The sequence below is a fragment of the Periplaneta americana genome, chromosome 13 (assembly GCF_040183065.1).
Source record: "Periplaneta americana isolate PAMFEO1 chromosome 13, P.americana_PAMFEO1_priV1, whole genome shotgun sequence".
NCBI lineage: Eukaryota > Metazoa > Arthropoda > Insecta > Blattodea > Blattidae > Periplaneta > Periplaneta americana.
The window spans coordinates 164881073-164907708 of record NC_091129.1 but is presented as its reverse complement, the minus strand read 5'-3'; the positions used below and the strand labels follow the sequence as shown (position 1 = coordinate 164907708).

The 26636-nt window shown below is 35.1% G+C and overlaps 1 protein-coding gene across 3 annotated transcripts in view; it reads right to left on the bottom strand.

Annotated features, from left to right (window-relative positions):
- PAN2 (PAN2-PAN3 deadenylation complex catalytic subunit PAN2) overlaps positions 1-26636 on the bottom strand; it is a 121362-nt gene that overhangs the window by 44094 nt on the left and 50632 nt on the right. For 2 of the 3 annotated variants that reach the window (XM_069844581.1, XM_069844582.1), the window contains 3 exons: positions 18036-18281; positions 14809-15054; positions 11061-11460 (listed from right to left, as the gene is read on the bottom strand). In XM_069844581.1, coding sequence (XP_069700682.1) covers positions 11061-11460; positions 14809-15054; positions 18036-18281 — 892 coding nt within the window. The remainder of the gene's footprint in view (positions 1-11060; positions 11461-14808; positions 15055-18035; positions 18282-26636) is intronic. The other variant, XM_069844583.1, reaches the window with a different exon arrangement.

Here is a 26636-nt window from a genome sequence, read left to right as displayed (position 1 = left end):
CCTGTTGGCCACTTGTCTCACTTCAGTTTCACTCCTCCATTAAAGAAATGTCAGAGAATTTTGAAGAGGAACGCCAAAAATTGATCCATGGTAATATGTACTTGAACTATTTTACCACAAATTCGGCCCATGGTAAAATACTAGTTTTTACTCCATATGTATTACATTTTTGGTCCAGAGAAAATACTCTTTTACGAAAACATTCGTATTTTATTCACAGATTTATAGTAGTACCATGGCTCACTATAGCTTAGCTGGTAAACCATATATATATAACCATATAGCACTTTGATTGAAAGCTGTAGTTCAGTTGACAAATAATAAAATAAAAATAATTAGGTTTATTAAGTTCCCCATCTGATCCCACGAGATAATACAATCCCCACTCCCCACCCAGCAAAAAAAAAAAACAAAGAAAAAAGAAAAAACACAAGCAGAGAACTTGTCAAAACAAAACAGCTAGCAGGTACATTTTTTCAGGAGTCCTCATTGTCATGGACAGGATTCTTTCATGTGTTGTAAATCTAGTCAGCAGAAATTCCAACTTTACGCTTTCCTTCCAAAGGAAGTAATGCTAAGGATTTTAATGCTCTTGACTACTCGACTGGGTTTCGTCTCGCAAACTTCAGATGCAGTAGCAATCACAGTAACTGCTAAACCACAAAGGATGTCTAACGATTAGATTTCACTAATATGATATACTAGCTACTGTCTTGAAACATTACGATCATTCATGTCAAAGGAAAAACAAGGGTTTCAAGTAATTCACATCTTTTTCTTTCAAGGTAAGCACTAGAGGTAAAAGAATTTTAAAAGATGACATTTAAATAAAAAATATAATTAACATTTAACAATTTGTCAGGTTAATGGATATATTATATTAAACATGGATCATTCGATAATAATTGGTTTTATTTTTATTTTACTAGGTTATTTTAAGACGTTTTATCAACATCTTAGGTTATTTAGCGTCTGAATTAGATGAAGACGATAATGCCAGTGAAATGAGTCCGCGTCCAACACAGAAAGTTACCCAGCATTTGCTTATATTGGGTTGAGGGAAAACCCGATAATAATTGGTGGCAATAATGTCTGTATGTGGTGCTATCAGCGGTAAATAACGTAAGCTAATAACAATGAAAAAGAGGAGCATCTGATGTGTGTAATCTGTGAGTTTGAAGACGATAATCTCATTTATGAGACATTTGTAGTGAGTTTAATTTGTAGACTGTTATCTGTAGTGCTCTAAAATCTTTAGCAAATACGAACAAAAATACTTCATTAAATTCAGATTGCAAGAGGCAATAACGCCTCTCAGAATACTTAAATTCAAATGTTGCCACTAATTATCGAATGACCCATGTACAGTACGCATTATTGAACACGTTCATGGTGTGCCATCTGGTGGGTGACTTTTGGGATTGTGCATCATATCATAGTTGCAGAAACATGCAATGTATTGGTTCCATTATTAGAGAAGACAATGAAATTTGTTGGATGTGCTATTCTTTAGGAATAATAATGTATGTACCGGATAGTTGTCCTTTTTAGTCTTTCCTGATGATGGAGTTAATGATGTTTCTACATGACAGTGTAAAAACTAAAAACCCAAAACTTGAAAGCAGTTGAGGGATCAGGTAGTCTGAATCATAGCCAGACTGTTCTTTTTAACTTCAACAATAACATTTCATCAACTGTTTGTGGATATTTTACACATGATCATAAGAATATAAAAATTATGCATGCAATTTTTTTAATTCGTAGTGCCTACATTGTTTTTTATATTTAACATGAAAAATATAAGGAAAAAATTGACCACATAAGTGCCTCATTTTCTCAGAAACTATCAAAGGTCCAGAATGAAAATTTTGTACACATATCATCATGGCTAATGGTCTTTGCCTTAATGACAACAAACTCAAGAGTATTTTATTTTCGTTGCGTAAAGAAGTATGTGGTAATACCCTTCAACAGGTCAAACTCTTAGGTGTTGTTCTTGATTCTAAGTTAACTTGGGAAGGTCATATTAACGACCTAATCTATTTACTAAGGAAATTTAGATAACGTGTACCTAAAGAATTTCTTAAAACCTCATTCATTTGTGGGAAAATTGTCATAAAATTGATCAAGTTGTAAAAAAAAAAAAAAAAAAAAAAAAACAATACAAATTTTGACTGATTCTGATGCTCACTGCAGACTTTTATTTATTTATGAAAAAATTTTAACTGTTGCTAATTTCTATGTTTTCCATTGTTTGATTAAAATTAAATCAAATTTAAACAGTTATTATCCACATAGTGAGATTCATCATTATGGTACAAGACATAATTACCATCTTGTGATCCCTAGGGTTAGATTAGCCAAGTCTAAACAATAGTTTACATCAATTGCATTGTCTATGTTTAATAAACCTACTTATAGTGCACATACTGTTAATTTTAATAGATTTAGGTGTTATTCGTGACTGGCTAATCAAATACCCTTTTTATGATACAAATGAATTTATTGAAACTAGTGTCAATATAGTATTTTTAGTTAGTTTGTTTTTCTTTTGACTTTGTCTACGTATCTGTGATACCAAGATTGTTTTTATCAATAAATAAATCACCCCTTGCTTTTATTGCTATTACTAAGGTTTGATTTATTTAGCTGAAGTAGTTTCAACACAAAAATTTACATACTATTTTAGTCTTGTCAATTAATATTTGTATTATATTAATGAAAGCTTATCGACATAATGTATAGTACTACTACTGTATATTTAGGATTGGTGCAAATTTTCAGGATTGTAGCTTTAACCATTTCTGATAAAAATGACATATACATACTGTATGTTTCTAAAATATTAAGCAAAAAAAAAAAAAGTAACTTAAAATTTCTTTCCTAACACTTAAACAGATCAGATGTATAACGTATTAAAAGACAATTCTAGTGGTCATCTATACTATCCAATTTCCTTAAATTGAACATTATCCTCTGAAGTTTAGTGGTTGCCATTGGATGGAGGTATGCTACATCAAACCTGGCCGAAGGCAATGAATTTTTAAGGGTTATAAAAATTCTTACCCTGTCTTCCTTTGCAAGAAAAGTGCAGGGAATTCCATGTCGTAGATTTACAAAACATAAAAGAATAATGTCCCTGATTGAGAGGCTCCAAAAATCTCTTCATTCAGATTTCCTCCTTCACAAACATAAATCTCTGTAAAGAACATCGGTTTTAAATGTTCCAAAATGTTGAGTGGAGAAATATTCAGGTATCATTATCAGTCATTTGGTCTAAAATTTATTTAATATCATTAAGAATAGAACTTACGTATGGATATTTCAATGGTTAGAGACATATGCTGCAACAAATTCAAATAATTCTATTAAATCATTTATTAAACTAGAAATAACTTAGCTAGGGAAGGAAAATTTAATAATTATGTAGAAAACAATGCATAACCATGTTACTGAAACTATTTTAGCAACTGAAAGGAAAATAGTTTCATCCAATCAGTGATGAAAGCTGGAATGCAATCTATTACTATACTCTTGTATCAGTATTAAATATGTATCATCATAAGTTAAATAAACAGTACCAATACAATGCACACATTTGAAAAATTAATATTTTATCAAGAATTTGACAATTGGTCCAAAGTTACTATAACATATTTCTTTAAGGGGGATGTACACTTTCAATAGTAGCCTATTACTTTACTATATTTCAATATTTTTTTCCTCTGAATCTACACATCCTCTGAAAACAAAAATTGGCAAGCTTAATGTACACCATTTGTAGGCAACAAATAATTTTAATGTTTTTGAGAATTTTTTCAACCAAGTAGCATTTAAATGATAACCCAAAACATACTTAAGATATCTTAATGAAACTTTGTATGCATGTAAAGTTCTTTCATATGTATAACATAGAGTTAAATCTTAAAGATATAATGAATAGTATTTTTATAAAATAATATTTATTAACGTTTTTTGAACAGAAATTTAGTATAAAATAAAATAAAATAAAATAAAAATATTTTTAAAACTAACATGTTAGACATTTTAGATATGTTGTAGACATGTTTATTAAAAATGGTTTAAAAGAAGAATTACGTCAAAATTAAAATATTTGGGGAATTTATCATTGGAATGCCGCCTGGCTGAAAATAATTCTAAAATATTTTTCATAATTAAAAAAAATAACTATTGGGTTTTCAAATAATTAAAATTATACATTGATGTACAAATAGTGTAGGCCTACATTAAGTATGCCAACTTTTGTTTCCAGGGGATCTTGAGAAAAAAAAATTGAAATATAGTAAAATTATGCTTGTGAAATGTGTATCCTCCCACCCCTTAAATAACGTGCAATTTTATAGTTTTGTTATTTGTATCATTCAGAAACAAAATTCGAATTTTGTAATTCTGTACTACAATACTTACTGCCACTTTGAAACAATGGTTGTATATTGAAAGCTTTACATTTCAGTTACTTTTTCACAGGTTTTTTTTCTCTCTCCGGAGAATGGTCAGAAGCACTACAACCTGGAAAGGACTTTAGTACTGCAGTATTTTACTCCTCCTCTACTTAGGAATGTCTGTTGAAATATAAAATTTAAACGCCCTTTCGTTTGCAGATATTGTAACTCATGTTACGTGATGCCAGCCATGTAGGCATAAGGCTCTGGCAAAGCCCCACTAGAGTGCCCTTTTACACCCACGAAAGCATATTACACTTCGCCTCCTCACACTGCAGGCTACACCATTCATGCCAACACTGTTTTGGTTAATGCTATTGCAATGATCATGATTACTGGAATGGAGAGTGACGATGAAATGATGAGAGAAATGGGAGAACCCCAGAAAAACTGGCTTTGTTGACTATAAATATGTCTCCGTCTTTACTAGGATTCGAACCCAGATCCGCAGTTATCGTAATCCACAGTCCTTAGAAGGCATTCCACAAATACATATTCCCATAGCTGTCATATCTGGGCTATGAAGTATGTTCACCTTATCAGTGACTGCCTACTTTACGATCTAGCATTGTCATGCAGAACCAGAGCATTTAACATACACTGAAGTAAAAGTAGCTGAACACAATGCAACCAAGAGAATAATTTAAATGTATGGTAGTATATGTAAATGACAGTAGAAGAGTTATCTGTGTATCCTTTTTAGATTTGTTTAATGAAAAAGAATTTACATTAAGAAAAAGATACCGGTAGGTACCCCTTTTATTTGATTGGGTTATTAACATTTCTGAAGAAGGAAATCAATGTACTAGACATCTGAAGGATATATTAACAGAAGAAACTATTTCATCAATGTTGAAAAACTAGCAATTTACTTACAGAATAGTTTAAGAGTATTCAAGATGTGATATCATTTTTAATTTTATTTAATTTGATACAATTTGCATGAACATTAAAAAGAACTGTTGGGAATATTTGTAATCATACAGTTAAAATTAATCATGGTAAGAGTGAAAAATGCTTCTATATAGCATAATTTGACATGTAATACTAAATGTCTTATTCATGCTCTCCATAGAATGTGATTTTATGTCAAGCATCCCGAAATTTAACAAGGTGATGGAACAATTTCCAGATCAAAAGTGTGCAGGATGGAGTATGTGCCCAGAAAAGAAGATAGTGACATGAATAAATAAATTAAGAGATGAAAGAATGAGTCAGTGAATGAAGAAATGAATGAATGAATGAAGGAATTCAATTCAATCTTCTTAATGTATCCAGCTGTTTGCTGACAACATAAAGTCCACTATAGTCCACTGTATTCTATTCAGTTGTTGTTTTTCACGAGAAATGAGGGGTATTTTGATTGGTGTTCATTATAGATGCCTGTTGCTAGTAGCCAGAGTTGGGGTGTAGTCAATATATACTGCAGGGCTGTGTCTTCTGCAACTGGTACTGATGATTTTAATTTACTTCTTTTGTGGTTTATGGATGGACAGTATAGAAGAATGTTCCAGATCTTCATCATGATTATTACACCACAGACAAGTAGGATTATCAGAAATGTGAAATCGGTGTAGGTACAATTGAGTGACAATGTGACCTGTTCTGGCTCTTGTTAAAAATGTTTGAATATGTCTGGACAAGTTTTTGTACATTTCCAGATCATTTGGTTTCTTTTGTACAGACCGTAAAATTTTTCCTTTTTCAGAAGAGAGCCAATTGTTGATCCATAGGTTTGTAAAATGAGACTTTACTGAAGCAAAAGCATTGGATAGAGATATCACTTGAAGAGGTCTTGGTTGCAAATATGTTGCCTGTTTTGCAATATTATCGACTTTCTCGTTTCCAGGTATACCACAATGACTAGGTATCCATTGAAATGTTATTTCCTTTTGGAGTTCTTTTAGTTTACTTTGTTGTTTCTGAATTGAAATAATTCTATGTGCGTATAGGTTTGGTACATATTTAATTATATTAAATATAGTCCCCTTGGAGTTGGTAAATATGCAAATAGATTTTTCAGAAATTTGAGTAACACAGTGAAGAGCAACATCAATACCTAGCAATTCAGTGAATGAATGAATGAATAAACAAATAATTACTGTATAACGTGAAAAATAAATTAATGGATGAACAAATGAACAAACAAATTTATGAATGAGTGAAGAGGAGAATAAACAAATGTACAAATAAATAAATGAATAAACAAATTAATATATCTGCATTAAAGAGGTCAGCGGCGGCTTCTCAAGGGGGTTGCAGGTTTGTACACCCCCCCAGTAATGTTCCTAATCTCCCAGCTTTGTTACTATTATATATATATATTTTTTTTTTACAATTTTCATTCATGACTATCTGTAGCTGGCGTCTTGTTTTGTACGTCTGCAGGAGCCTTCGAGCCTCTTGGTTTGCAAAGATGTTGAAAACCTATGGAAGGTAGTTTATAGAGATGTTCGGCTAATGCGGGGACAGGGGATTAGGCGTGGTCTACTGCTTTCTCACTGAGAACGGTTTGTCGCACTCCCTGGCATGGACACCAACGTCAGTGCAGAAGAAACTAAATTCACTGGGAAAGTATCTGTTTCAACTAGACATTTGTCCGAAGTAATAAGCATGAAAAATGTATTAATTCGGCTTGTGCAAGGAACAGTCGCATATTTCGCACATTACTTTCTCAATCTGCATGCACACAAAGGGCACAATACATAAAGGAGCTTGTATTTTACTTTAAAGTTCTAAGAGTTGTCGTTCTGACAATGAGTGCTGCTATCTCCCGACAGCCTACGAAAGCTGCATTTGAATTTTATGAACGAAAACGTTGGACTTGGTACTTGGTAGCATTCTGATGACGATTCTGTGCTCAAATGTTTTTCATGGGGTTAAATCGTAATATAGAGAGATCCATCCACGACCCCGTCCACTTTTGGACTTTCTGAATAAATAGGTATGCTTGTATTTAGTCATTTTACTTATTAATTGCATATAAATAACCTTTATATGTATACGCCCTCAGGCATACACGGTTTTAAACTTTAAAGTAAAGTATGTTTAACTCCTCTCCGATATCCATTGTGCACCACCATATGTTCAAACCACCAGCCGCCACTGAAAGAGGTATGAATAAGTTAATAAATGAACATGTATACAAATTAATGAATAAACGTACGAATTAATAGACAAAGAATGAAGGATTGAATATCCTTAGTTTTTTCATAAGAAATCAAACATCAATAATTTGTAGCTTTCATCACTGACTTGATCAGACCTTTATAGAATCTAGAACTAATACGTTACATGAGGCAGCATCACAGCAAGCAGGTGGCAGGGCAAGCAAGTAGATCAGGCATTGTGCTCCAGCAGCAGACAAACACGATGCAGGTAACTCTGCCTTTTTACCAAATACAGGATGTCAGTATTTTAATTAAAAGCACAAAATAATAAATATTTCGAAAATACGTATGTTTTGAAGGAGATACTATCTATTATTGTCATTATTATTATTATTATTATTATTATTATTATTATTATTACTATTAATTGCTATTCGTTCTTAATATCTCTTCTTGATTCAGGCAGTTGCTTTCACAGACTATCTATGAGAGGACGTAAATATTTTCAGCTTAAGATTAAGGAACTCTCTGAATTTCATGATGGAATGTGTTGCTAAGAATAATTCTGATACTTTACTTTTATGAAATTTTGATACTATTCTTTTGAAGATGAAATGATATGAACCACTTTTATTTTTTTCCCATTCCAAATTTTCTATACTTAATTTTTCTATGTTTGACATTCCAAAACTTGAATGTCTTCTGTTTCCTTTAAGTTAGCATTTGTAATGTATGTTTTATACTTGAACTTGTCTAACAAAATAAATATTAGCTTGTGATCTATTGTCTATCAAAACTTTTTTATTTTTATATAGCAAGGTTGTGCCATTTTCAACAGCCACACTAGAAATATATAATATATATGGAACATAACCATTAGTTAATGCCTTTGCTAATTGCTGATAGACGATTTTTACAATATGGTTATGACATTTATTAATATATTCAGCGGAGAAAACTTGATGTTGATGATGATGATGATGATAATTATAATGATGATGACAATGATGATCAAAGCCATCACCATCAGATCCCCATAAATTATAAACACAATTTAGTTCTTGAAAACAACACAGCCTAATCGTACTAGTAACAGACAGGATAATACATTATAACAAACCAGACATTAGCTTAGAAGGGAACTGTAAATAAACTCATGCCAAAAACTATAGTGAGGTAGGATTCGTGCGAATGGGAGACAAAGGTACGAGAGTGCCTGAGTAGGGAAGTGTTAGGCTTGCCCTGTTGGTATGGGAGCTGGAATCTGGGTTCGATGTTAGTTCTCGCAATCAAGGGATCAACCAAGTCTTAGCTCGTTACTTCTCGACAGCGAACGAGCTCCTCGGCATCAAAGGATCAAAAAAACTGTAGCTCGTGACTTTACGACACCAGGAGTAGGGAAACAGTAGACTGTCATCGAGGGATAGCATTGCAATTTCAAATCACAGAGAGCTTTGAAGGCAGGACTGAGTTTGAGCAAGTCAGGACGAATGTAAGGAACCGAAGTCAGGAGGGTTATGGGGGATTAATGAAGAGAGTCGAGACCAGAAGTGACTCTCTAGGCAGGCTCACCAAGTGATAATGGATTTTCACAACGATTTTTCCCCCATATGTTCCATTTGAAATAAGAAAACTCCCTATAAATTTCTACATATGGAGAAGGCCTAGCCTTCGAGATATGATTTTTTAAGAATAATCACTTGACACTCATATCTCCATTGCCATCGTGAAGAAGAAAACGTATAAAGTGTGCATCCATTACCTTCAAAATCAAAGAAGATTATGGAAACTCACCTCTTCAAGTGGTTTCAAGAAGTATACTTTCCATCTGTCTGTGATCACAGCATTCTTTTGATAGACTCGTGGACCAGTTATCGAGGTAGACAGGTTATAGAAAGAATAACTCCAGAAGGTAAAACAGTGGAAGTGAAGTGTTAACAATTCCAAAGCACACAAACAACGATTTCCATTACTGTGATCAGTACAGTGAGTAATTTCAGGTATGGTTATACCTCATTTCTTCAAAGACTGTTCTATAGTAAATTTCATGAATATTATATATCTGATATTGCCATAACTTATATTATTTAAGGTAATTCTGACAGTTCTGTATGCAGCTAGATGAGATTTATTGCTTGATAAGTCTACCACATATCAATGTTTGCATTAGCTGTTAAATCTATATGAAGATTTTGAAAAAATCATATCTCGAAAACTAGGCTTTTTCAGGATGTGGAAATTTATAGCGAGATTTCTTATTTCAAATGGAACGTATGGGGGAAAAATCGTTGTGAAAATCCATTATCACTTGGTGAGCTTTCCTTGTCAGTCCAGAGTCGGAGCCTTCTGCTGACTTTCCTTTGGCAACCGAGTTCATACATCTCACCAGAGAAGTGTCCTCACATAATGTGTGGGCAGAAAACTTGGAGTGATGCTCCAAAACAAGAAAGATCTCCTCGTATCCCTCGTGCTAGCAACTGTTAGGGAAATTGAAAGTAGGACCATAAAGGTAAGAGTTCACTACATCATATCGCACGCATTGGACGAATCGCACAGATCAGAAAAAGACTATCTTTGCTGTAATTGTTATGTAACCGCGTTCACTACATCGTATCGGACGCATCGCCTATCGGCAAATCCGTCCACATTTCTCGGATAGGCAACATTTCTGATACATGCGATCATGGCCTTCTTTAATAAATCAATTTTAATTGGTCAACTGTTACTATTATGTTGTGTCATGTTCAGTGTCGCGCCAAAATGGCAGACGGAAAACTTATTTCGCTTGTAGAAAATTGCGAAGAATTATATAATTTGAGGCGTTCCCATTACAGTAATCAAGTCGTTTCTTGCAAATATATTATGTAACCAATACTTCTTTCTTTTCTTCCTCTTCAATTAAGACGCATGAAGCAATTACAAATTCTTATTCTCTAACAGACGTAATTAATAGATCTAACCTCAACTCGTCTGCTTTCAGTAATGTCAATATCGTACAACGTCATGTTTTAAACAGCTGATAGGGGAATCCGATGAGGTGAAGCCGTTACAGTGAACGCACTGCACTTAAAATATCCGTTGCGTGCGATTCGTACGAGGAGTGCGATATGATGTAGTGAACGCTTACCTTAAGAAACACAACAATATTGATTACACGACTGGAAATTTTGATGTCTCCCAAATGTGATGACACATTTATGTAATGAACTAGAAGAAATGGACACAGAAATTGCCAAAATTTGTAAAGCACTAGCAACCAGTGAGGATATTGTAAATAAATACTGAAACTTATTTCAAAGTAGTAAGATAAAAAAATCTTATACTGCAGATCGTAAATAATATTCATTAGCTTTTTTTTCTTTTACTAAATGTATCTGTTACTTTCTTTGATTTCAAAGCTATAATTTATTTTCAACGTTAAATTTCAATATCATCCTGTATTCTGGTAAATATGGCAAATTAAGTTACAAATTTATCGCTATTATACCTTCACTTGATGACGATATCCACATATATTTACCATCTTCTTCATCAGTAAATCTTCCATTTCTTTCAAAATCGTCATACATATTGGAACAATGGCCGTTTGCTGGAACTGATTTGGGAGTAAGATGTAAATGAATGTCATACAGAATGCTCGGAAAATCTTGTATTCTCTTACTTCTACTGTCATCTGCATCATTGATGGCTAAACTGTCACCATTGGCTTTGGGCACAAGTCGAGAATGAATATCACCCAATATGCTGGGAAAATCTTTTTCTTTATATACAAAGTAGTCTCGACCAGGTGTTTGAGCCAATTCATTTTGTTGCTGTTCCAATAGTTTTCGTTTCCGTGTTTCTAAGATCTCATAATGAATCTGATGAAGGATGAAGCGATTCCAGCTCTGAAAAATAAAGTATCAAAACAAGACTAACGAAGATCCAATTATCTTTAACAAGACAGTGTATATGTAATTATTTGGTAATTTATTATGTAGATGAGTGGTAAATTTTAATTTTTTTTTTTTTAAATTTAGGTTAATTATCATTTTGCAGCATTTATGAATTTCTCGTTTTTCATTATGGAACATTTTAAGGGAAATGAACTTTTAGACCAATGCAGATAACAGTGCATTATATTAGTGTGACTACTACATTTTTACTACGTCATACTACTTTTGACCAATAAAATGGTACGAAAGGACGTCTTTCAACCAATCATGGCTGCTTATCGCACAATTTTATCACGTCCCTAGCATTTGTTTAATTTTATCGCGTCCCTAGCATTTGTTTATTTTTATCACTACCCTAGCATTTGTTTCTTTGTTTGCCAACATTTCAAACTGCACTGGTCTGGACGTCAAAAAACAGAAAATTACAAACCACTCCAGTCGATGCACAGCACTTTCAAATATGACTCGCATTGGCATTCAAGAACAAGAATTAATAAAGATCCTGGTCATATATGAAGAGCACCATTCAGAAATCCTGAATAAGTTGAGGGATACACCCAACGAGTTAGTATCTAGCTCGTTGACTAAAACATTCAAATTTGAAAATTGTACTTTCAATAATTGTTTCTTTTAAAATTATTCATGTTTATTTTTTATTTCATCATCGTTAATTAAAACGTTTCTTGTTTATTTCATCATCCCTAATTAAAACTTTTCTAACACTTGTTTATATTATTTAGGTTATATTTGTTATAGCTTCTGCTATATGATATTATGGATAGTTACGTATCAGAGATTGTTTAATACTAAGATTTATTGAAAATCATCTGTCAAGTGACGTTGATTACCGGGATCTGGATGATTGAAGTGAAATGCAAATGTTTTAATAAAAATGAAACTGAATCAACAAAGCCTTCTTGACTAGTAACCGTCCACAGAGTTCAATGAAGATTCCATAGTTGGCACAACTGATAACAAGAAAACATAATCATAAAACACTACTGCCATCTAGCGTAAAGTTGAGATGGTACAATAATACATTTGAAGACAGTTGTATTTTCGTAAGCCAATTAATATTTTATTGTATTGGAGTACTTCGTTACTTCTAATCTTTATATACTTTCTTCTAATTGTGTAATAGTCAATTAAATCCCACTCGAGTTTTGACTTTCTCTAGATAAATCAAAACCTCTAGTGAGATTACTGTTGATAATTTCGTTAAGTCTTAGTCATAAATACACACCGTGTCCGGGAATGAACTGATGAAAAAGAAACAATCATATCTCTGAAACAATTAATTTATTGCAATGGTGGTTACGCAATTATTAAGACAACCTCTGTAAGTTTGGTTGGATGCACTGGCAGCATGCTACACGCAAACTCATACTCTTGCAAGGGGAGAAAATATAAAATGCTTCTTTCATGCGGCATTTGTTGTCATTCTTGCTCTAGAGAGTTGTTGTGAGTGGAAGTGAATCTTCATCAGAAAATGTTCACCTCACAGGAGAAATCGCAGTGCATTTTGAGGCTGGCTAAAATGAAGTCACTCAAAGCAGGTGTAACGTCGTTTTCAGACAGAATGAAACTGAAATCCCCCCACTTACAACAACATCCTTCACTGGAACAGGCAGCAGGAGTGCTGGTGGTGATGGTACTCCAGTTGTAAACAGGTAAGCAAGGAAACCATGCTTTACCCACAATGATACTGACTGGGTGCAGGCTTTTTTACAGGAAGCCCGAGGAAAGGCAGCTGAATATGCCGAAATCCACAGTCATGACATGTACACAAACATTTGCATCTACACTGTTACAAACTGCAACTGCTTCATGGCATACTGCCCAAAAATCACCCCCATAGGAGACAGTTTACAAACGTGATGCTGAAATGTGCATGTGTGTACATTTTGCAGCAAAAAGAATGGGCCATCGACAATTTATACATAATACTGCACATGCTCGTCTTGTCAAAGCCGTAGTTCAACAGATGACACATAATTCTCTTTCACAATAGCCCTGCCAAGACTCTGGAATTCGTTACCTGCTAGCATCAGGGACTGTCGAAATAAAATTAAATTCAAACGCAAACTTACTAGGCACTTGGCCAGTAATTGAGACTCGTTCAGACATGGTTTCTTGTAAATAGTTCTCTTAATCTATCACAAAATATTTCAATATCCGGTAATTTCATCACTATAGAATTTTGTTATTGTAGGTTTAATTTGTAATTCAGTAAATACAAAAATATTCTTTGTTCTTAACTTCTATGATAAAATGTCTAGCTTGCATTAATCAGGTATTCTTGTCGTATTTTAATTTTTATTGTAATTGTAAATTTAATATTAATTGTAATTTTATTGTTCATGTTATAGTTGTAATCTCCTGGTAGAGGGGCAGAGAAGGCCTGACGGCCTTATCTCTACGAGGTTAAATAAATAAATACTAAATACTACATAATTAAACCATTTAAATTTGCTGTTATATTTAGATACATTAATCTTAGCAGATCTTATTGTTTAGTCAACAGGTTTGAACCCCATAAGTGACACCAATAAGGCAATTAAACCAGGAGATAATGAGGTAGCGTGGCCAGTTCCTTCCCCCTCCATTGCATACATCCCTGACTAGCTACATATTCCACTAGTCAGACTACAGATGTATACAAACAATTGTTCTTCCTCTGACACATATCGTCAAGTGAGACGTACTGGCTGATAATAGATGTATGTATCAGCCAGAACCTCAATTACAGGTAGGCTTATTTGGTCTTGTTAGCTAGTTCTGAAGATGACTACAACAATCAACTCATAATTTAAAATTAATTGCTGACAAATTTTACAGTTCATAAGCATACTAAGAATAATGACCTTCTTCTGCAAACAGAAAAGAGTCGCCATTTATTATCTGAAAAAAGAACACTAAATTTCAAGAAATATCTCTATGGGGAATAATATTCTATAGAAACACAATATCTTTTTGAAATATAATTCTGAAGAGAATACAGAAAAATGGACAAAATATAAACAAATTATACTTTAAAAATCATCAACCCTTCACATACAAAGATATATATCACTGCTCTTCAAATATCTATGCACATTTGTCTGTAAGTATGGATTAATAGGTAACGTGTACTCAGCAGTGGAGTACAACAGGCTTTAGTGTTGTACTCTGGAAGTGCCACCCAAGCACTGCACTGCGGTTAATCTTTACTGATCTTGTGTTATCTCTCTTAGCATCTATTAAAATTTCGATGTTAGAACTTATACTCTAGAAAATGATTCATGTTATGAGATAACATACCTGAATAAGTTGTATTAGATTAACTTTCTTTTTACTTTCAGGATTCTGGTCAGAAAGAATAAGACCAAGGGCTGATGCTTCAGGAACCGTGCGGAAAGCTCGCAGAAAGTTGCTGGATTGGCAAGGAAATCCTTGTGAGATATCAAGCATATGGAACAAGTAGCCAAGCTCACATGCCAAACAGAATTCTTTGTGGCACATGTGTGACAGCAGAATACTACGTACTGGGCTCATGTAGTACAGGACCTGCAACACCATCATACTCATCAGCACACTGGATCAAGTGTTGTTTAAATATCCCACATCAACAGTTTGTTTAAACTCACAAGTGTCAACATATTTACCTAAGGAACGGTTTTTATTTAATTTTATTTCACTCAGATGTTTTGGTAATAAAAAAAAACATATCAGGGCAAATGCAGAGAGAGGGGGAGAGGGAGAGAGCGGAAAGAGATGGATCCAGGGTAGGGAGGGGAAGGAGAGGGAAAGAGGAGGAGGGGATAGAGGAGAAGGTGAGTGGGAGTGGGCGGAAAAGGGGGAGAGGGAGTGTGTGTGTGTGAATGTGAGGATGTGTATGAAAGTGAGTGAGTGAGTGACTGAGTGAGTGATGAGTGAGTGAGTGACTGAGTGAGTGAGTGACTGAGTGAGTGATGAGTGTGACTGAGTGAGTGACTGAGTGAGTAACTGAGTGAGTGACTGAGTGAGTGATGAGTGAGTGACTGAGTGAGTGAGTAACTGAGTGAGTGAGTGACTGAGTGATGGGTGTGACTGAGTGAGTGATGGGTGTGACTGAGTGAGTGAGTAACTGAGTGAGTGACTGAGTGAGTGATGGGTGTGACTGAGTGAGTGAGTGACTGAGTGAGTGAGTAACTGAGTGAGTGACTGAGTGAGTGATGAGTGAGTGACTGAGTGAGTGATGAGTTAGTGACTGAATGAGTCATGAGTGAGTGAGTGACTGAGTGAGTGAGTGAGTAACTGAGTGAGTGACTGAGTGAGTGATGAGTGAGTGACTGAGTGAGTGATGAGTTAGTGACTGAATGAGTCATGAGTGAGTGAGTGACTGAGTGAGTGATGAGTTAGTGACTGAATGAGTCATGAGTGAGTGAGTGACTGAGTGAGTGCCTGAGTGAGTGAGTGACTGAGTGAGTGAGTAACTGAGTGAGTGAGTGATGAGTGAGTGACTGAGTGAGTCATGAGTTAGTGACTGAATGAGTCATGAGTGAGTGAGTGACTGAGTGAGTGACTGAGTGAGTGAGTGACTGAGTGAGTGAGTGAGTGACTGAGTGAGTGATGAGTGTGACTGAGTGAGTGACTGAGTGAGTAACTGAGTGAGTGACTGAGTGAGTGATGAGTGAGTGACTGAGTGAGTGAGTAACTGAGTGAGTGACTGAGTGAGTGACTGAGTAGGTGAGTGACTGAGTGAGAGATGGGTGTGACTGAATGAGTGATGAGTAACTGAGTGAGTGATGAGTGACTGAGTGATTGATGAGTGAGTGAGTAACTGAGTGAGTGAGTGACTGAGTGATTGATGAGTGAGTGACTGAGTGAGTGAGTAACTGAGTGAGTGAGTGACTGAGTGATGGGTGTGACTGAGTGAGTGAGTAACTGAGTGAGTGACTGAGTGAGTGATGAGTGAGTGACTGAGTGAGTGATGAGTGACTGAGTGATTGATGAGTGACTGAGTGATTGATGAGTGAGTGAGTAACTGAGTGAGTGAGTGACTGAGTGATTGATGAGTGAGTGAGTAACTGAGTGAGTGAGTGACTGAGTGATTGATGAGTGAGTGACTGAGTGAGTGATGAGTGAGTGATGAGTGAGTGACCGAGTGAGTGATGAGTGAGTGATGAGTGAGTGACTGAGTGATTGATGAGTGAGTGATGAGTGAGTGACTGAGTGATTGATGAGTGAGTGACTGAGTGATTGATGAGTGAGTGATGAGTGAGTGACTGAGTGAGTGATGAGTGAGTGAGTGATGAGTGAGTGAGTGATGAGTGAGTGACCGAGTGAGTGATGAGTGAGTGATGAGTGAGTGACTGAGTGATTGATGAGTGAGTGACCGAGTGAGTGATGAGTGAGTGAGTGATGAGTGAGTGACCGAGTGAGTGAACAAGCGAATATGCATGATAGCAGAAATCTGTTTACATTCAGCATAAAATCACAACAGAGGTAAGACAATTTGATTGGTGTAACAAAAATTGTATCTTATTTTTTTAGTATTTTAAACTTTTAAGATTTTCTAAGTTTCTTAAAACCAACATTATCTTGTTGTTAACTAATGCAGAGTTCTTGTCAATAAAGCCATTAACTCTCTTGCTCTCCAATATTTCTCACACACAGCGGGTTTACAGTAAAGGGCTGGACATCGTTGAAGATGATTCTGATCCATTTCTTCCTGAAGAATGCACAATGGGCAAAGTGGTGAAGAAATAATTCCAATTTTGTTCAAGTGTTTCGACAAACAGTCAAGAGTAACCTAAAGGATGCAACTGCACTTTGCCTTGGATACTCAGGAATTATATTTTGTTGCACACTGGAATACTCCAATCTTTTATTATTTTAAATTTCGTGGAAATGGTATGATATTATACGTTCAAATTTTGAGTTGATTAATCTTTTAACTGTTGAAAGTGATCAAGTTTACATGGGATTTTGTAAGATTTTACTTTCCTTCTTAGCAAGACAGTCAGCAGCTTCATTACCAGATAATCGACAGTGTGCCATTGAAAAACTATCCTCTAATTAAACTTCATCAGAAGGAATATAATTTTCCAACAATCAGTTATTTTACTTTTAGGTGACAGATTGGTTGTTGTAGTAGTAATATAGATCATTCATTATCTCGTGAAACCAAATGCATTCGTGCACCGTAGCTCATAGTAAGAACCTTATGGCGGGGGTAAGCGAGTTAGCTAGTTGCAAGTCGAAGCATAGCAAGGAAGGGAAGCTTCTCAGTGCAATTTTTCCTTCCTCTCACGCGCAGATAGGTTTCATGAGATACTGACTGTGCTTTAGAATCAATTAATATAACAGTGTGTTGAAAATAAGAGATTTGGTGCAACAGATTTTGAAGTGTCGAACAGATAGCTTCAACTTCTCCATCAAAATCTATATATCTCCATAACCTAAGGATTTATAAAACGAGAAAAGTGGAGATGTAGCACTAGCACCTGCTCCATTTTGGTTGGACAGTAAAGAAACCAACAATATGAACAGCAACTCATACTCACCTGAAGCATTGCATTGCAATAAGAATTAGGAAGAGTAGCTTCAAGGCCGGAGAAACTTGTCTTATTATACTGATCAAAATCAAAGTCTTCCATTCCCATCTTTGAATATTTTACATCAATTTTACGATAACGTTTTGGTATTGCAATGAAGGGCGCTTCCTCTCCCAATTTACCAGGTCGTGTATCATTACTAAAAAGTTTTGTCTGGCTGCGACCTCCACCACGCTTCTCTAGCTTATATGCAACCTGCAACAATCAGAATATCATCCAATTTCTTATTCTGCAGAAAATAAATTAACTCGTTAATATTTAATACGCTAGAAAAAGTAAACCCAAATTAAATACAATAACCTTGCAAAAAAAAAAAAAAAAAACTTTGATCCATTTTACACATTCTACAATTTAGATCCAACAAAAATGATAATACATTTAACTTATATCTTATGTAGACGATATTAAAATAAAATAAATTCACTATCTGAATGTCAGTACAAAATGAATTTAATAAAATGTAAGCAGATTAAGATGAAATCATTAAATAACGTAAATAACTGCGTAAAACTGAACAGAATTAAAAATATGGGCATAAGAAATGGTACTATACCTATTTTTCCTAAAGATGGGACAAGACATTAGTGCTGAGATTGGAAAAACAACTGAATATCACACAGCGTCAGAGGCCTGTTGCCATGGTAACAGTGGTTAAGTTGCCAAAATTAAGGCTCATTCACAATGAAAATTAAACATAACGTAAGCGTTAACTTAACATTACAGTAAAATCAAGAAGTCATACCATCATTCACGATGGGAACATAAATATAACAGCAAACATACTTGGTAACCATGGAAACATAACGACGACGCCATTTCCTCATATTCTGTCATATACTTCAGCACTCCACAATTGTTCTGTTTGCAAATCACGTAAGCATAAGCATGAAAGTTTGGAGTTTGTAAACTTTCATGTTAACGTCTTACGGTAATGTTTATGTCAATGCTTAAAGCTCGTGGTGAAGTTCCCACGTGGTGAGTGTTCAATAGCTCTCTTGGCACCATTTGTTGTGCAAACAATGTTAGATGTTAATATGTTTCGTGTTTCATTCTCTAATGATTTTCGTGTCAAACGTTAATATTTTAACATCAGCCGTTAGCTGGAGGTCACCCAAATTGGCAATGTAGTGCTGTAGTTTAAACTTTGGCAGCTTAACTGTCATGTCCCATCTTTCGAAAAAACAGATATAGTTTTTAAAATTTCAAGTTGAATGCATTCAGAAACAGACTTTTAGATATTCCATTATGTCCTGGAACTTACATCTCCAATCTACATGACCTGTAACAATAATAGGTACAACCTATTTGCCCTGATGATGGAACCTGTATGTAGGTTTCAAACATTGGAGATATTAGCTCCAGGACATTATGAAATACTCAAAAACATATACTGCTGAATATAAGAAATTACTCGAAAAATCGAAGGGGATAATTGGGAGGAAAAATTTAAAGGTACGCATAACGCGTCCTTGCAAGGGGTTGGGGGCTGTACGAAACTAAATATGTGAGCTCCAAGCCTGTTGGCCACTAGTCTCACTCCAGAGTATGCTGCTCCACTGAAGGAGCTCTAGAAAATTTTGAAGGGGAAAACCAAAAATGGACGTAACCTCTTAGGTACCACATATGCGAGGGGGACTGAAATGTGATCAAGTGATCACGGGACGGGGAGAGGAGGAGATAGCTGGTGTTTGCCGTTAGGATGGCAGGTGTTATCTTGCACATTGAAAGGGGCTTAGCCGTTTCGCAGTGCAAGTGGAGTCGTGAAGACGTTGTCATCTGTTGTTCGATGACAAGGCAAGTGCAGGCCGTCAGAAGAAGCGCTGTGAAATCTAAATCTGCAATTTGAGAGGTTCCCTGTCCTTTCAAATTGCGACTAATTGAGTGACCTCGTACATTTAATAGACAATTTATAGGTTCTGAACTAGGGGACACGTCGTTTACAAGAAAAGGGGAATATTTATGGGGAAGGGCATATAGGTCCGTGGCCCATTTCTTATAGGGCTCATCCCGACATTTGTCTTACGCCTTAGGAAAACCACGGAATACCTTAGGCAGGATGAGTTGTCTCATATATATGAGACTAGCCGATTTGGCTATTATGTAGGAGGTGATTGTTGTCATGAGCCTTGTTGAATCGTCTCAATTTAGAGACCAGCCATTTGGCTTTATGGTGACTCAATTACGAAGAGAGGGGAGAGATGTAATTATTAATTAATTTAGAGTAATTAGGGGGATTCATGGGGATATGAGTGCAGGTCCGTGGCCCATTTCTTTTAGGGCTCATCCCGACATTTGTCTTACGCCTTAGGAAAACCACGGAAAAACCTTAGGCAGGATGAAGAAATTACTGCACAACAAATTCAATACATGCGTGCAATGCGTGTGCATAGGATGGAATTTGACCAGGATAAAATTTATTTATTTATTGTTAACTGAAATGTATTTGTGTTTAATTGTTTGTTGAAAGTTTTATGTTTGTAATTTATGTTTGTTTTAATTTTTTTTCTGCCTTTTCAAAAATGGGATGCATGGCTTATTCAAGGGTGCCGGGTATTCGAGAAAATACAGTATCTGAACTATTGTGGGTAGATACTCCATAGTTTTATTGGTCTTCCAAAGTCCCTCTTTCGTTCTAGGTGATAATTGTATCGTCTTCTGTTGAATATTATCTTTCTCATGGGAATTATAGAAAAAGATATGGAAAATATCTTGCCAGAATGGATTAATCAAGTTTTGTGAACTACTGTTAATATAAAATAAATGTTGAATGCCGAAGCTTCTATAACAGTGCATAATTCTTTTAACAATGCGTATTTATTTATTTTGAGTAAAATTAAAAATTCAAAGCTCAAAAAATCATTTTTCAGAAAATCTAGCAGCCTTCAACAAAACCTAACTTTGAACAACACAGTTTAGCATTCCCTGCACAAAATACTACAGAAAATAAATAGTGTCATCAAGATGACACATACTTTCTCTTGTACATTTTGTACATTCCGAAATTATTTACTTTCCCACGTTACATAACCACTGACCAGAAGTAATTATTGTTCATTTAACCAAAGGATAGCACTTTCTGACATTTTATGTGATGAGAAAGATAGTCGGCTGTTTTTTTTTTTTTTTGTGAGAGGATAATGCATTAGAGGGTGGTTTATGATACGGTTTCTGTGATTTCCCTAGGCCTGAAAAATGTTGACACTGGAAATTGTGCAACAATGTGTTGCTGTTCTTAATGTTCTTGTCAAATGGCAATTAGCCGATTTGCGTCGTTCTTTCTCTAGCTTCCCAATAAAATGCTTCAATGTTGTAGTTCTACTTTTTATCAGAGTTTAGTTTGTCGCAGAGAAGGTGGGTGCTGTTTGTTCAAAATTTCATTTTTGTTACATATTTGGCAGTTTGTTATTGTTGCTAAGTTCAATTTGTTTGCACTGTTCCTGTACTCTTCAACCACTTGGTGGTGTTTTCCTTTCAATAAAACGGATTTTCGAGACATTCCTTTCAGTTTTAAAATCAGTTTTAAACAGTAAACAGCATGCATTATGCATTTCATACATTTGTTGTCTGACGCAATTCAGGACTTAGAAGTCAATTTATCCGTGAATAATGCACATGAGAATTTTATTTTTAATGTTATTTCTTACATAAGATGAAACGATAATTAAATTATGTAGATATTTAATACGTCGCTAAAAATTTTCATGGCAAAGATATTAATTATTACTCATGTAATAATATCTTCAATTGAAAAAAATTTTACAAAAATTTGAGGTTAAAAATATCTAACTGAATTGCTTTATAAAATTAATATAATAGTAAAAATATACTTAAATTTCCTCTTAAAAAAAAAACAACTGTTATCTACACAATTGAAAACTTATGACAAAAATGTTCAGCACTTTAAGATACCTACACAAATTAATTTTAGATCGTCATTGCAATGGAAAGTTAACTGCTCTTGACTGTCAACTGCACACATACATGTTTTGTACTGGAGAGGATTTGTTCATAAATTATTTTCACTGGACTTCAAATGTAATACACAATCTCATTACGAAGGACAAACACATTTTCATATTGCTACTAATTTTAGGCTGTGATTTTTGGAAAAAGCAAAATAATATTAGACGGAAATACAATACACGAAGAGTTATATTATGGTAATTTTGCAGAAATGAATTCCATTTACTTAAAGTGTACGAAGTCAAATATTTCACATTCTGGGATTATAAAGGATCCCTTTTATGTGCAAACCAGGAAAGGTGTTAAGTTCATCTTCTAATTTCTGTGCACAGTAAAAGGGGTTCATTTATGTACGTGTTTTCAAAGTTAGTTAATAAAATAACTTTAAACAGTAATATCATTCACAACATGATAAAGAAACTGAAATACATAAAATCTAAACTGAGAAAGTAGTATGTATCATGCAAATCTAGTCTTTCAGGTGAAACTCCCTGTAAAGCAGATTTGAATAATTTCAAGAGAAAAATTGTTCCGGGGCCGGGTATCGATCCTGGGACCTCTGGTTGAACGTACCAGTGCTCTCCCAACTGAGCTACCTGGAAACTCCACCCGACACCATCTCAACTTTTCCCTTTATATCCCCACAACTCGCGTGGGCTGACGAAATGCCAGAGACCCACATCGAGTGCACACAAACTCTGTGTGACTTGGAATTGTGGTTTTCTGTTAACATACACAGTGACGTATATATTATGCAAATCTGGTCTTTCAGGTGAAACTCCCTGTAAAGCAGATTTGAATAATTTCAAGAGAAAAATTGTTCCAGGGCCGGGTATCGATCCCGGGACCTCTGGTTGAACGTACCAGTGCTCTCCCAACTGAGCTACCCGGGAACTCCACCCGACACCGTCTCAACTTTTCCCTTTATATCCACACAACTCGCGTGGGCTGACGAAATGCCAGAGACCCACATCAAGTGCACACAAACTCTGTGTGACTTGGAATTGTGGTTTTCTGTTAACGTACACAGTGACGTATATATTATGCAAATCTAGTCTTTCAGGTGAAACTCCCTGTAAAGCAGATTTGAATAATTTCAAGGGAAAAATTGTTCCGGGGCCAGGTATCATTTTCGTGACACTAATTTTTATTATGTTAATGGCTAGGGTTGTTGAGAAGTTATTATATTGTATTCATAACTGCCTGTTCCAATTATGTAGTTTATCAGAAAATAGTTGTGCGGTATATAAGAAAGTGTTTGATACTTTTTGGTTCTCTAATGCATCAAAATAATTATGTTGATTGCAATGGCCAGTTTTTGCACAAGTTGCAAAGTTAAGTACAGCGCCATCAACTTAGGCACAACCCAGGCACTGGCAGGTGGGCAGTACTCTGAAGCGGTAACACCTAGTGGTGTTGTGCGGTAATTGAATTGCTAAGTGGCCTGGCAGGCATTCTTTCTACCCATATTTAGTGTTAGTTTATCTTCTGTAAAAATGTTAAATGTTATGATTTATTTAACGACACTTGCACACTTAATTGCCATCGACTTGGCCCGGGATCGAACCCGCAACCTTGGGCATAGAAGGCCAGCGCAATACCAACTCGCCAACAAGGTCGACTCTTCTGTAAAATCAATTGGTGTTTAAGATATAAGATGTTCAGAATAACCTCTGCCAGCTTCAATACAACGCTCACACCGGTGAAGGAGATGCTGAAATACGCGATCCAATTCCTGCCTTGAAATGCTGGAGATCATGGCCCGAATTTCTTTGAAGTTCCTCTAATGTACGAGGATTGTTCACAAACACTTTATGTTTTAACATACCCCATTCGCGGGCCTATCCGCCTACCTACCTACCTGCCACAGCACAAAACCACTGGGTTTTCCCACTATAAAAACCGGCCTATCACCCGCCCGTCTGTCGTGACTAGGGTTGCGTCGTAAGTTGAAGGCTCTGTATATTGCAGTATGCTTTGATATACAGTGAAACCTGTTCAAGACGGAAGTGACATGGTCCTAATTTTTTTTCCGTTGTGGACAGGTTTCCGTATTATTCAGGTGTGACATTAAAATGGAATATTTTGTCATTCATATACATGAAAAACAAAATGGCATGCCGCAAATTGCAAAGAAGTACAAAATATTCCATTTAACACTAATCACATTAAATCAGCTTTCTGTCGCTTATTCCGTTGGTGAATCATCTTGATTAAAATCTCATTTTCTGTATAAATATTATCGTAACTCACTCATTAGTCATTAAACATTACTGAAGTGTACTAATCTCATTCTCTTTAGTATCTAACACTATACTCTAATATTGTACTGCATATCACTGCACATTATTAATTAATTGGACTAGGAGCCATCTATTAGAAGCCTTGAATTCTGGTTTATTTAATTTCTTTCCCAGTTCAATAGCTTGCTTTGCAGAATAGATCCAGAAATTGGCTTGTTCTTTGAAAGGTCATGAAGAACTCACTCCCACAACAGTTCATATATTTTCACATAAACAGTTGCTTTCTGGTTTCTTTTTTGTCACTAATATCGGCCGTAAGCCACTCACTCATTATGATCTTTAATCTTCAAAGTGTCACACCTGAGTTTTCCACTGAACTTCAACATTAATTTACATAGACTTTGTTTCTAACTTTCCTTTATCTCGATAACTTTTACTTCATCACTTAATGTTAATGCCACATTTTACGCAACTTTTTTTCACCAGGAAATCACTACACTTGCGCTCTGTCTAGCTACGATAGCATACGGATGTGAAGCATTGACAACCTTTGAAGGGACTCGTCTGCCTAGTCAACAGGGTAATAAAATTTATGACCGACAGGCCAACACACCCTCGTACCCTCTAAAATTTTGCAAAGAAAACTTGTTTTTATCTTAGTGACCTACATATTTCGTATATTCCTTGAAATTACACGCTGTTTCAAAATATGGTTACAAAATATAGTGTGTCCAAAATATTGTTTCCGTTTTGAACAGTAGCAGACAGTTTCCGTTTTATTCAGGAAAAATTACACATAATACATACAAATTTCGCCAGGACCAATAAACTGTTCCGAAATAGACAGGATTCCGGATTATTCAGGTTCCGATTTGAACAGGTTTCACTGTATTAGATTATCAGAGTGTTTCTGCAGTCTTCTTGGCGAATTATCTGGTGTCCCCAGTGGTTTAGCTGAACAAGAACAATGTTCCAGAACAAAAATGTATATATTTTTTAAAATCACTACTGGTATATATCTATATATATAATTTGAACTGGTAATGAAAATTACGGGAAAACGGCTGAACGGATTTTAATGAGTGATCCCTCATTTTGGACCTTGGCATCAAAATATTTTCAGAAAAATAGTAGTTTTCAACGAAATGTCAATTTTCCTACATAATTTTCCTATTTTCCAGATTCCATCTGTTGTCAGTTTTGAGCACTAAGTAATTGCATTTCAGTATAAAACAAAACACACACTACAATAAACAACAGGATATTACACGAAGGCCACGACTTGCAGGATTGCTGACATTTTAGAGTTCAAATTCAATTGGTTATTAAAAACTTCAAGACTTACTAAAAATAATTTACAGATCTGATTCTGCAGTGTGTAATTTTCTGAGTACAGCTGTGTATTGGATATTAAAATCTATAAACCTGAGATTGATGACATTATTACCATTAGAAATGAAATATTATTATAGTTAATGCCATGATGTGACTATTTTTCATTAATTACATATATTAATGCTATATTGATGATATGAAAGTGAAACGTTTTGGGGTTATGTGAGTAGATGTAGAGAACATCTTAAATTAGATCTTCATTTATATAGTTTACTGAGTGGCGGCTACAAAACTTACGTAAGATAATATTGTTATTAAAAATCAAATATTTTTATTGTTACTAATCAAGTGGAGGTGGGTTTTTTTCATAAACTTAATGGCAGTGTGGTGTAGATATTTATATGCGTCATTCTCTTCAGAATTGGCTTGAGAGAGCGTAAAAATTACAGTTCCTAAGGAAAGACCAAAAGGTATTACTACTGATAAAATAAGAGGCCTACAACATTTTGTAGTCTCCCAATAATTTCAGCAAGATCTCTTAGCAGGATAAAATGATTTTATTCTCTCATTTCAAGCTCTACATGCAGCAGCTATACCAAGATGCTATGTCTAATGTTCGAAAGCAAAGCAAACGTGACTTTTTTTTTTAACTTTCACCTACAATCCACAATGAAATGAAATAGCTATTGCTTTACTCCCACATGAAAAACCCACTGATCGTCCTGACATTGTTATTGCATTTTCGCGTTGAAACTCAAAAACTGAACGTTCAAGAAAGAGAATTTGGCATAAAAAATATCCAGAGGGAGTATGTTCCTTTATTATGCAAACAAATAACTTTCAAAATGCCTGGTATTCTTCATTGAAAATAAATCATTTGAATGTCTAATGAACTTAGTTTTCAGCATTTTTCATAGTTATTACATATTCTGCAGTTGAGTAACAAAACAGAGACGCAGATTTGTGTGAAGGCGTGCATTGTCATGCTGGACAAAACATTTCTGCTGGA